We start from the raw sequence: 13,668 nt of genomic DNA on the forward strand, positions 1-13,668 counted from the left end.
TACAAGTTAATTGTACAAAAATAGCAGCGGTAAAATTTTCAGGTGTCATTTCTTTATCAGTCTTTTTCAAGGTGAGAATGGCTTGGTCACTCAAGCTTTTAATGTATGCCCAAGTTACGGGATCAGTCTTAGAATAACGCTTTCTTTTCCGGTCGTCTTGTCATGGGACTTTTGTTGTGGTTTTTGTACGATGGAATGGGATTCTGTAAATGCTGATGCCAGGACATTCCCGTCTTCTTCTGTAGTTTCTGAGACGGGAACAGGTGGTGTGCCAGCAGCTGCTGCTGCAGGTTCGGAGTTGGGAACTGCCCGTGCCGGTCGCACGTGTCTGCTCAGTATCCAAACTGGAACTGTAGGAGTTGAGACAGCAGCATAGCCTCTCCCCCAAGTTATTAAGGGAGCAGGTCCACGCTAGACATGATTAGGAGACAGTTTATATTTAACCAAAGGTTGCAGCAGTGGAACTGTCTTTTGATGGTGTTTATCATGAGCAGAATACCCTGAAAAATAGTTCAAATGGTTAAGAGTGAACAAAACAATGGATAAAGACATTTGAACCTGTCTCAGATTAGGAACGGCGTATTTCACTGGTTTCTGTTTTAATAAATAAAAGTTTAATTTACGGTTGGCACGTTCCACAATGGCTTGTCCTGTAGAATTATAAGGCAAACCGTGAATCAGCTAGATATCCCATTGCAAGCAGAACCCTGAAAAAGCATTGGAAGAATATGCAGGGCCATTGTCTGTTTTTAGAGTTTTGGGCTTTCCCATAACTGCAATGCATTGTAACATATGATTAATTACTTGATTCGTTGTTTCTCCTGTTTGTGATGTTACCCAGAGATAACCAGAATAGGTGTCAATAGTAACGTTTCCCGAAAGGGGGATATTGTGTGACATCCATTTGCCACACTTGATTTACTGCAAATCCTCTGGGGTTTAGCCCGTACTCAGCAGCTGAATGCAGCTGTGAGCATTGTGGGCATGATCGAACTATAGTTGTAGCCTGATTTAAGGGAATTTTAAACATTTTTACCAAGGCTTTGGCATTTTGGTAGAAGAATGCATGACTATCTATGCGAGTGGTAAATTGTGTGAAAACCTTCCTGGTAGCAGCATCTGCAAAGATTGTTTCTTGTAGAATGACTCCAGGAAGATTTTTGATGGCTACGAATGTGACACCACTCCTTAAAAAGGCTCATTGGCTTCCCGTCATTCATAGAATTACTCATAAATTATGTACAATTATTTTTAAAACATTAGAAAATAAGACTCCAGCATTTTTATTTAGGTTACTTATCCCCTATTCAGTTAAAAGAATCTTACGATCTAGTGAACGGAACCTTTTATCAATTCCTTCGCTAAAAGTTATTAGTACAAGAAGATAATTTATCTTCTCATGCACAGCACCCCAGATTTGGAATGCGCTCCCCATGTTTTTACGGGAGGAGAAAGTGTTTGGGAAATTTAAAAGCGAGTTAAAAACCTTTCTGTTTAAAGATGCATTTGCAAATTAATTAAATTTTTATTTTATAGTATTATTTTAGGGAATTATTTTGCCTTTTTTTTTGTTTTTTGTTTTTCCAACTTCCTTTTGTATTTTCCCTGTATGTTCTTTCTTTACTATAAAAAATGTATTTCATCCCCTCTTACCTTTTGTTTATATTATAATTAATTCAGTGTATGTAATGTTTTTGTTTCCTAATGAATGTATATTTTACTGTACATCGCTTAGAAATCCGATTAAGCGATTAAACAAGCCAACTAATAAACTTGAAACTTGAAACACACTAAGACAGTGTTTACGTGTCGACAATAACGAGCATAATTCAAGAAACAATGATAGTAAGTTGTCATCAATTGATGGGGTGACATAGGCACCAGGAAGCTGGTAAACTAAATTCCGAACGTACAGACTGTCTGTGATCAGGTTCAAGGGACAGTGGGAAAAGGTTTGCAGTGCAAGAATAACAGTGGCTACTTCTGATCGCTGAGTGGATTGTTGCGGGGGAGTGAATAAGACCCGAGATGCATTTTCTTGGGTCCAGTGCACGACTTCGCATGTCTTGCTGCCGTCTGTATAGACAGTGAGAGCGTCAATTATAGGTGTTAAGCTTAGTGCAGAATGAAAATCCAAAATGCCTTCTGCCACTAGAATCAAGTGTTTATCTTTATGAAAATGATGACAGGTATGACCGATGTAATTTGTCAATGCACTTTGCAGTTCCTCATATTTAAAAAGAAATTCCCATTGCTCTTGTGAAATGGGAACGGTGATAGACACCGTCTAATGCTCTATTTCGTGCCTTACAAATCAGTGAACTATACACGTATTGAGGAGAACTGATATTCTTAGGGGGGCGTATGTGGTAAATATATCCATTCCACTTTATGTAAACGATTATCTGGGTTAGCTGGCCTAAAACCGCAATAGGTTGGTGTTTCTGCGGAAGGAATAATAAAGAAAGTGCTATATTATCCTGAATCCTATTGACCCATTGTGTTAATTGTAGAAAAATTTATGCACAAGCTCTCCCTCTATAGAATAACACATTAATCAATTCTTAGAACCTTTCCTATCATACATACTCGGATTCCTATATAAACATTTTCCACACTATCCAATAAACTTCTTATGTCATTATTAGGTAACTTCCAATCTGTAAACCGTATATACTGATATTCTCCACTATATTCTCTTATCACTTGATTCCCTGATATGTAATTTTCATAATTGAATCCTCTACCACACCATGTAATGTACACGAATCACTGTTATGTAATTTATCTAGATAATCTTTATTACGCAATTCTTTTGGTAATGTCCAAATCTCCTATAATTTGTATTCCGACTTGAACAATATATAATGTATTCAAAATTAATTTTCCAATGAACTGTTTTCCTACCTTCTTCTACTCTATGTTTATAACCTAACTAATTTATTTTTCTCAAGTACTTTAGCAAGAATGTGAGCCTTTGGGACAGTCAGGGAACTCTAAGTACTCTCTCTTCATCTTAATTAATCTTACTTATTGCATTTCTTCTGTTTCTACTGTAAACCGCTTAGAACTTCACGGTACAGCGGTATATAAGAAATAAAATTATTATTATTATTATTAATAAATGCTGGCTAATAATCGCTATTACTTTTTGAATGTCTGGTGTTATATAGATCAAATCCGACGATTGTTTGCCTTTCATCAAAAGATGAAATAAGGGGCTGAGAAGATCAGTAGGGATATTAAAATATAGGCGCACTCAATTAAGAGTGCCCAGGATGTGTTGCAGCTCCAACATATGTGATAATGGTAGGAGCTGCATACGATTGTAGTAATTTATGACCCAAATAGATATAAGGATACTGCTTCTGAATTTTTTCTGGTGCGATGCACAATCTGTAATGTTTTAAATGTGTGGTAAATTCAGAAATCCATTCTGTTTTTTATCTTTGGTGCTGCTATTAAGATATCATCCATGTAATGATATATTAATGCTTCAGGCGTATTTGCTCTGAAGCTTTGTAATGCCTGTGAAACGTATCTCTGATCCATCCTCACAAATGTTAAATATAATCAAAAATCAAAATCAAAATAACAAAATGATAATTTTCCAGTGAATGTGAATAATCCCGAAATGGGGTGTCGGATATGACCAATTAAAGCAAAACACTTCAACGGTCTGTCAATTCTTCATTCATCCCCAATGGTCATAGCATCGTGATGTATTTATATATTTTTTTAAACTTTTCTTTATACTTTTTATGCTCTTTATACGTTTTTCAATGCATCTATCTTGAAAATAAATTAAGTATTAAAAACTTATCTTCATTCAATTGTGGGTGATGTTTATAGTCATATTGTATTCCAGCGTTCAAATCAACGCTCCCCTCTGCCAACGCGTTTCGCTGATCTTTATCAAGGCTGGGGGCACTAGGGAAACACAGCTACTGTTCCTACTAATTGGAAGAAAGCAATAGTTACTCCGATAATGAAAAAATTCAACGCCAATCGCAATGACGTATTTAATAAGACTCTTTTTTAAAAATCTAGTTTGCTGAGAAAACAATATGGTAAATCTAGATTGCTGAGAAAACAATATGTTAAATATGATAGATTTAGAATAAGGTTGTACTGGAGTGCTTGTAGACTTGCCACCATGTATAGTGGGGCAGCCATTTTGAACATATAGACATGAGCAGCACTTAGAAGTGGAAATGTTGATTTCATGATTTGCCAAAGTCCCTTAAGAGAGGCTCATTAGGAAAGCAGAGTATTAGAATGCAAGGCAGTGCCCTATTGTTAATTGCAAACTAGCTAAAGAAGAGAAACAGTAGAACTGAATGGGCAATTACATGGAGAAGGGTCACTAGTGGAGTGCCCCAAGGGTCTGCACTGGGATCTGTGTTGAATAATAGGGAAATGTTGATGACCCATCATTTCTACAAACACTAATCATTCTAGTTTTTTGTTAGGTATTTCCTGCTATTCTTCTCAGGTTTCAGCAGAATAATATAGCACTTGGGCATAAAGATAGAGCCCAGCAATCCAGCACTAGAGGCTAAAATAGCAAATATCTCTACTGCCACTGTATACTTGCCTTTGGTGCTCAGATACGTTGGGATGAAGGAGATCCAGACGCTGCAGAACACCAGCATGCTGAAGGTAATGTACTTGGCCTCATTGAAACTGTCAGGTAGATTTCTTGCTAGGAAAGCTACGATGAAGCTGACCCCAGCCAGAAATCCCAGGTAACCCAGAACACAGTAAAATGCAACTATTGACCCTTCATTACATTCAATTAATATTAATCCAATTTCTGATCTCATATTAAGATATGGGAATGGGGGAGCTGTGAATAACCAGATAACACACAAGAGTGTTTGTATAAGGAAACAGAAAAGAATGATAGAGTTAGAGACCCTGGAACCCATCCATTTCCGGAGCTTGCTTCCAGGTTTGGTGGCTTGGAAGGCTGTGACCACAGTGAAAGTTTTTGCTAGTATGGAGGAGAGAGAGATGGAAAAAATGATTGCAAAGACAGTCTGTCGGAGAAGACAAGTCACTTTTTCAGGTCGTCCAATGAATACCAAGGTGCAGAGGAAGGAAAGCATGAGGGAGATAAGGAGAATATAGCTGAGGTTTCGGTTGTTGGCTTTCACTATGGGAGTGTCTCGGAAATAAATAAAGATCCCCAGAATGACAGCAGTGATTAAAAAGAAGCCAATGCTGATAAGAGTCAAAGCTATGCCCAAAGGCTCTTCATAGGATAGGAAGGTTATAATTTTTGGGATGCAAGCGTCTCTGTTCAAATTGGACCATTGGTCCTCTGGGCATTTTGTACAGCTATCCATATCTGAGAATGAAAAATATTGTCTCATTATCTCATAAATAACATCAGTTATAGGATTGTAAATGAACACTTTTCCGTCATATTAAAGAATATTTCAAAATAAGTTTTTGGCAGACAATAACAAACAAGTAACAATGAGCTTCTTGCATGATCTGTTAGAAGTGTTTGTGCCTGAAACGTTCAGTTTTAAAGGATTCCATATCTCTTACACAAGGGAGGTGTAGTGTCATTGGCAGTATCCAGCTCATATTTTCAATTTGACATAGGGTGTTCCACTAGGACATGGGAAGATCCTTTTTAAATAGATCACTGAGATTGCAGCTGAGACAGACAGATCAGGACATGCTTAACTCTAACAGCGTTTTATAGAAAACTGTGCAGGAGATAGAAACATAGAAAAATGACGGCAGATAAGGGCCATATAGCCCATCAAGTCTGCCCACACTATTTACCCACCCTCTTAGGTCTTCTGACCTCTTAAGTATAATTGTAATTATACTGTCACTCTACTGACCCGCTCATTGTAATTATACTGTCACTCTACTGACCCGCTCATTCAAGTCCTAGTGACCCTATCCTTGGCATGACCTCATAGGGATCCCACATGGGGATAGACATGGGGGAAGCCACTGCTTGCCCCTGATTTGTAGCATGGAATCTTTCTTCTCTTTGTAGATTCCTTATGGAATGTTGCTACTATTTGGGGATTTTGGAATCTTTCTACCCTTTGAGGATTCCACATGGAATGTTGCTACTCTTTGGGGATTCTGCATGGAATGTTGCTACTATTTGGGGATTTTGGAATCTTTCTATCCTATGAGGATTCCATATGGAATGTTGCTAATATTTGGGGATTCCAGAATCTTTCTACTATTTGGGGATTCTGCATGGAATGTTGTTACTATTTGGGGATTCTGGATTCTTTCTACCCTTTGAGGATTCCGCATGGAGTGTTGCTACTATTTGGGGATTCTGGAATCTTTCTACTCTTTGGGAATTCTGTATGGAATGTTGCTACTATTTGGATTCCTGCCAGGTACTTTTGACCTGGATTGGCACTGTTGGAAACAGGTAACTGGGTTAGATGGACCACTGGTCTGACCCTGTTTGGCTGTTCTTATGTTTTATGAGTGCCTGTTTATTTACCAGCATATAATTTCCTCACATAAATGGTACAAAATACACATTTAGAAGTGTCATTTTACCAATCTATACATGCATGTGAAGTGGAACTTGGTGGCATGGGATGAAGTTAAGAGGTAATGGGCTCAGGAGTTAATCTGAGGAAATACGTTTTTACAGAAATGGTTGTAGATGCGTGGAATAGTCTCCGGATAGAGGTGGCGGAGAAAGACTTTGTGTGATCACTTACGGAGAGGAGGAAATAGTGGATGCTGTTGATGTGCAGACTGGATGGGCATTTGGACTTTGTCTCCCATCATGTTTCTAGGTTCTATGTAGCTCTTGGAGGGTTAGGGTTCAGCCTACAGGCCATAGGTTGGACTAGGGTTACCATATGGTTCCAGAAAAAGGAGGATGGATTGAGACATCCGGGTTTTACTTCCATTGCTTTCAGTGGAAGTAAAACCCGGACGTCTCAATCCATCCTTTTTTATTCTAGAGCTATATAGTAACCCTATAAGCCTGGTTTTTATAATATACTGTTACATCTATTTGTGTACTAAGGTTATCTGGATATCAGCCTTGAATATCTAGATTTTATAGTCATGGCAACCAGCGTTAAAAAAAAACCCAACCAAACATTGACTATCAAGGCTGAATATTGACCCAGTACTGAATAATCAGTGTCCAAGGCCATGTCACATTATAATGATATCACTCACCAGTTTGGTTGGAGACCTCTCCCTCTGGGCAGCGGATACAGTCATAGCAGCAGACGGGCTCTCCTTCCTTGGTTAATTTCCTGAACCCAGGAAGGCAACTCGGGCTGCATCTGGACTGCGGACGTGTCTGAGGATTGAGAAAAAAAATCTAAATAACTGGAAGTAACCCTGAGTTGTGACTTTTCAAATGCAGCATTATATCTCTCTCTAAATGTGAGCCCAGGTCACAAATACCTGGCAAGATCCCAAGGAGAAAACCAGATTTTATGCTGCTTATCCTAGGAATAAGCAGTGGATTTTCATAAGTCCATCTTAATAATTTTATTTATTTCTTCCGTTTGTGCGTCGCACAAACCTATACAAGCTCTAGGCGACATTAAAGGGGGAAGGGTTAGAAGAGGGTAGGGAGGACTATGGAGGGCAGGAAGGAGTGGAGAGGAGAGAAGCATGTAGAATATTTCATAGAAATTCCTACCTTTACAGATAGGAGCATCTAAATGAATTAAAGTACCGTATTTTCGCGGATATAACGCGCACCCTGTGTAAAACACGCATACGGGTATAGCGCGCAGAAATCACGATGATATGTACAAAAACTTTTGTATACCGCGCTCACGGGTATACCGCGCATGATGCCCGACGCTCCTTTCGTCCGCCCTGACTTTCCGTGCGCTGTCCCGACTCTCCGTTCACCCCCCCTGACTTCCGTGCACTGCCCTGACTTTCCGTGCGCTGTCCCGACTCTCCGTTCACCCCCCTGACTTTCCGTGCACTGTCCCCCCTTGAAGTCCTGTCCCCCCTTGAAGGTCTGTCCCCATCCTGAAAGCCTGATGCCCCCCCGACGTCCGATACATTCCCCCCCCCGGCAGGACCACTCGCACCCCCACCCCGAAGGACCGCCGACTCCCCAACAATATCGGGCCAGGAGGGAGCCCAAACCCTCCTGGCCACGGCGACCCCCTAACCCCACCCCGCACTACATTACGGGCAGGAGGGATCCCAGGCCCTCCTGCCCTCGACGCAAACCCCCTCCCCCCAACGACCGCCCCCCCCCAAGAACCTCCGCCCGTCCCCCAGCCAACCCGCGACCCCCCTGGCCGACCCCCACGATACCCCCACCCGCCTTCCCCGTACCTTTGTGTAGTTGGGCCAGAAGGGAGCCCAAACCCTCCTGGCCACGGCGACCCCCTAACCCCACCCCGCACTACATTACAGGCAGGAGGGATCCCAGGCCCTCCTGCCCTCGACGCAAACCCCCCTCCCCCCCAACGACCGCCCCCCCCAAGAACCTCCGACCGCCCCCCCAGCCGACCCGCGACCCCCCTGGCCGACCCCCACGACCCCCCCACCCCCCTTCCCCGTACCTTTGGTAGTTGGCCGGACAGACGGGAGCCAAACCCGCCTGTCTGGCAGGCAGCCAACGAAGGAATGAGGCCGGATTGGCCCATCCGTCCTAAAGCTCCGCCTACTGGTGGGGCCTAAGGCGCGTGGGCCAATCAGAATAGGCCCTGGAGCCTTAGGTCCCACCTGGGGGCGCGGCCTGAGGCACATGGTCGGGTTGGGCCCATGTGCCTCAGGCCACGCCCCCAGGTGGGACCTAAGGCTCCAGGGCCTATTCTGATTGGCCCACGCGCCTTAGGCCCCACCAGTAGGTGGAGCTTTAGGACGGATGGGCCAATCCGGCCTCATTCCTTCGTTGGCTGCCTGCCGGACAGGCGGGTTTGGCTCCCGTCTGTCCGGCCAACTACCAAAGGTACGGGGAAGGGGGGTGTGGGGGTCGGCCAGGGGGGTCGCGGGTCGGCTGGGGGGGCGGTCGGAGGTTCTTGGGGGGGGCGGGCGTTGGGGGGGGGGGGGGGTTTGCGTCGAGGGCAGGAGGGCCTGGGATCCCTCCTGCCCGTAATGTAGTGCGGGGTGGGGTTAGGGGGTCGCCGTGGCCAGGAGGGTTTGGGCTCCCTTCTGGCCCGATATTGTCGGGAAGTCGGTGGTCCTTCGGGGTGGGGGTGCGAGTGGTCCTGCCGGGGGGGGATGTATCGGACGTCGGGGAGTCGGCCGGGCAAGAGGGCTTGGGCTCCCTCTTGCTCCGATCGTGGATGCGGGTGCGGGTGGGAGCGCGTGCGAGCGGTCGTTCGGGGTGGGGGTGCGAGCGGTCCTGCTGGGGGGGTGAATCGGGCGTCGGGCGGGGTGGGAACTATGTTTAAAAACTTTTGTATACCGCGCTCAGGCATATAACGCGCGGGGGGTATGTGCGGTAGGTAAAAACGCGTATAACGTGCGCGTTATATCCGCGAAAATACGGTAATATGTAAAAAGGAATAGAAGGGAGGAACCGTTAAACAATAGAATTCAGTTAATAAAATAAAAAGAATAATGGTAAAAACAATGGAATAAAATTTAAAATAATTCATAAACTGGAAGAAAAAATTGAAAAACCAAATCAAAGAAGTCCAGTTTCTTGAAGCAGCTCTGTTGCCTCAGCATATTTTAAATAATCCCAAAGGCAAAAATCCAGACGTGACAGATATCACTCAGGCTTTCCAGCTGCTGCAGCCCCGTCTCATCGCTTCCATGCAGAAGATGCACAGAGATAGAACAATCCAGCACCGGGCAGCACTGCTCTCGGTTATGGACTTTATTTTAGGAAATGTTCCAAACATTTTTTAAACCCTGCTAAACTAGTTGCCTTCACCACATTCTCTGGCAATGAATTCCAGAGTTTAAATACATGTTCAGTAAAGAAATATTTTCTCTGATTTGTATGAATTCTACTATTTAGTAGCTTCATTGCATGCCTCCTAGTCCTAGAATTTTTAGAAAGAGTTACATCTATACTTTTCACTCCACTCAGTATTTTATAGACCTCTATCATATCACCCCCGAGCCATCTCTCCTCCACGATGAAGAGCCCTAGCTGCTTTAGCCTTTCCTCATAGGGAAGTCATCCCATCCCTTTTATCATTTTTGTCGCCCTTCTTTGTAGCTTTTCTAATTCTGTTATATCTTTATTGAGATATGGCAACCAGAACTGCCCAGTGTTCGAGATACGGTCGTACCATAGAATGATACAAGGACATTATAACATTCCCATCTTTGGTTTTCATTCCTTTCCTGAGAATTCATAATGTTCTATTTGCTTTCTTATCAGCCGCCGCACATTGAGCTGCTAGTTTCAACGTATACTCAACAATGACACCTAGATCCTTTACCTGGACATTGACTTCTAACACAGATCCCAGGATCACATATCTTTAGTTTGGGCTCCTCTTTCCCACATGCATAAATGCCATCTGCCATTTTGACGCCCAGTCTTCCAGTCTCACAAGGTCCTGTTGCAATTTTTCACAATCCTCTTGCGATTTAACAACTTTGAACAAGTTTGTGTCATCAGTAAATTTAATTATCTCATTAGTTATTTTCATCTCCAGATCATTGATAAATATGTTAAAAAGCAGCAGTCCCAGTACAGACCACCACTGGCCTTTGTGATCATCAAGATTCAGTGATAACCAATGATGAGCATAGGCAGCAAAATGGTGTTTGGTTTGGGGGGAGACCCAGAAGCTCTGCCCTAGCCCCAGCGGAATACTGCTAGGAATGGCCATCACCAGCTCCCAACTCCAATTTCCACCTCCTACCTCCTCCTGGCATTGTATTTTAAATCTTCACGGCAGCCACCACGCAGCATCAACGAGCAGGCCTGCCCCCGGACTTAGAATGAAGAGTTCCGGGGCAGGCCTGCTCGTTGATGCTGTGTGGTAACTGCCCAATGATATAAATTACAACATGAGGAAATGGGTGGGAGGGCGGGCACCAACTGTCGACCATCAATTTTTGGGGAGACTATGGCCCCTATGGCCTCCCCCATTCCGATTCTGAGTAATATTGGCCCCTTGATGTCCATACATTCTCTTCACATGTCAGGATATACATTTTGTTTAAAATACACAGTCTTGCTATTCACCTTATCAAATGCCTAACTTTTTTTCACACATATCATCCATACACTCATCATTCTTTGTTTTTAATCCACACTAACATACTTTTTAACTTTCTCATTTTTTTAATCTTGTCTTAAATTTCATTTTTCATTTTTATTGACTTTCACAACATACTTGTCAACGTTTAACGTTTTAAAACATATCGGTTCTTCCCCTCTCGTTTACTTGGTCTTCTTAGTTTAATAGACTGAGTCATCAACCAAGAGGAGCTTAACTCGGTTGACAATAATGTAATACATAATACATAAACTTGACGTGGAATAGTAGACTGAAATAGTTAATTTCCAAAATGTTTAGCAAACAAAAATTTTTTCAGAACTTTCCAGAATAAAGCAAAAGAACCTAAACTTCTTTATTTAATAATTTTTTATTCTAATACAGCAATCTCACTAAATCAGATAACCAACACTAAATATAATTCACAATCTTAATAAACTAATAGAAATAATGCAAGTTATCTATCCTACTATTAAAGGAATCCTACTTCACTGCATCACATAATCATCGTTGAGTATGATTCACAGTCTTAATATATTAATAACAATAATGCAACTTATTTATCTACTATTACAACAAATCTATCCCCTACCTACCCAACCCCCCCTCCCAGGAGGCCTGGATCCCCAATCTATCCGAATAAGGCAATATATTCTTTTATTAGACTGATGACGTCAACGCGGCAGAGGAATGCCCAGGCGATAGAGGACTGCGAAGCAGCCTGTCTAGATTGCTGCCGGTTTGTTATGAGGTATTTATTTCGGTCTCGTGGTTCGGATGGGAGGAAGGGAGGGATAGAAGCTGTAAGGGTTCTGCTGCACAAGGGATGGAAGGGAGGGATAGAAAGATACACAAGGGGATGGGTGAGGGGAGGAAAGGAAATAGGAAGAATTGGGGTGGAGGAGAGGAAGGGAGAGATGATCATTGTACATGAAAAAAAATAAGACATCCCTGTAAATAAGACCTAGTGCCTTTTTTGGGCCCAAAATCAATATAAGATAGTGTCTTATTTTCAGAGAAACATGGTAGGTGCTGGAGTAAGGGTAAGATTCAAAATTAAGTTGAAGAAATGAATGAGAGGAGAGGGGAGGTTCCTTCTTAAAAGCAGTTCTGGTTCATCGTTAATGTAAAGGGAAATGGATGTTATGTATTTAGCTCTTAAGAGCAGGTAATTGAACTGGATGCTTGGTATAATCAAAAAGGGTATTACAGCCAGAACGAAAGAGGTTATCCTGCCGTTGTATCGGGCAATGGTGCGCCCGCATTTGGAGTACTGCGTCCAATATTGGTCGCCGTACCTTAAGAAGGATATGGCGTTAGTCGAGAGGATTCAGAGGAGAGCGACACATCTGATAAAAGGGATGGAAAACCTGTCATATGCTGAGAGAGTGGAGAAGCTGGGTCTCTTTTCCCTGGAGAAGAGGAGACTTAGAGGGGATATGATAGAGACTTATAAGATCATGAAGGGCATAGAGAGAGTAGAGAGGGACAGATTCTTCAAACTTTCGAATAATAAAAGAACAAGAGGGCACTCGGAAAAGTTGATAGGAGACAGATTCAAAACAAATACTAGGAAGTTCTTTTTTACCCAACGTGTGGTGGACACCTGGAATGCGCTTCCAGAGGACGTGATTGGGCAGAGTACGGTACTGGGGATCAAGAAAGGATTAGACAAATTCCTACTGGAAAAGAGGATAGAGGAGTATAGATAGATTACTGCACAGGTCCTGGACCTGCTGGGCCACCGCGTGAGCGGACTGCTGGGCACGATGGACCTAGGGTCTGACCCAGCAGAGGCATTTCTTATGTTCTTATGTTCTTTTTCTATTTGGATATAACTTCCCCATACATCATTAAACTTTGCCCATTGATTTGTTAATCGGGCCGATAATCTGAATTTCTCACAGACTATTCCCTCATATCTCTTAATGTAGGTACATCTTACATGCGCCATTGCTGAGCCAATGTCATTCTAGCAGCTATAAATGCCAAATCCACAAGTTTAGATTGAGAAGATGTTAAACCTTCTATTTTTATTCCCAGTAGTGCTCTTTTGGCATTCAAATTAAGTGGAGTTTGAATTAATCTGCTCACATAGCCAAATACGTGTTCCCAAAACCTCTGTACCCTCTGACATTCTCACCACATATGAAAGAATGTACCTCTTCTGCCACAGTAGCATCACTCTGCTTAGAACATTTGCTGATTAAAATCGGAGTAGCATACCATCTTGTTAAGAGTTTAATAGCATTCTCCACTAAAGTGACAGGAGGGGCCTAAGGCTCCCTCTTGCCCCGATGTTGTGGGGGGGGGTCGCGGTTCGATGGGGCAAGAGGGCTTGGGCTCCCTCTTGCCCCGATGTTGTCGGGAGGGGGGATAATTTGCGGTTCGACAGGGCAGGAGGGCTTGGGCACCCTCCTGCCTGGATCGTTGTTGGGGGGATTCTGTAACCGGTGTTTTTGATAGACACCGGTTACAGAAT

General features: G+C 42.9%; 1 protein-coding gene across 1 annotated transcript in view; it reads right to left on the reverse strand.

Moving 5' to 3' along the window:
* Nucleotides 1–4,457: 4,457 nt before the first annotated feature.
* LOC117368630 (vomeronasal type-2 receptor 26-like) overlaps nucleotides 4,458–13,668 on the reverse strand; it is a 32,855-nt gene continuing 23,644 nt past the window's right edge. The window contains exons 4-5 of the mRNA XM_033962359.1: nucleotides 7,195–7,321; nucleotides 4,458–5,353 (exon numbers count right to left, since the gene is read on the reverse strand). Coding sequence (XP_033818250.1) covers nucleotides 4,458–5,353; nucleotides 7,195–7,321 — 1,023 coding nt within the window. The remainder of the gene's footprint in view (nucleotides 5,354–7,194; nucleotides 7,322–13,668) is intronic.

The sequence above is a fragment of the Geotrypetes seraphini genome, chromosome 10 (assembly GCF_902459505.1).
Source record: "Geotrypetes seraphini chromosome 10, aGeoSer1.1, whole genome shotgun sequence".
In the NCBI taxonomy this organism is placed as follows: Eukaryota; Metazoa; Chordata; class Amphibia; order Gymnophiona; family Dermophiidae; genus Geotrypetes; species Geotrypetes seraphini.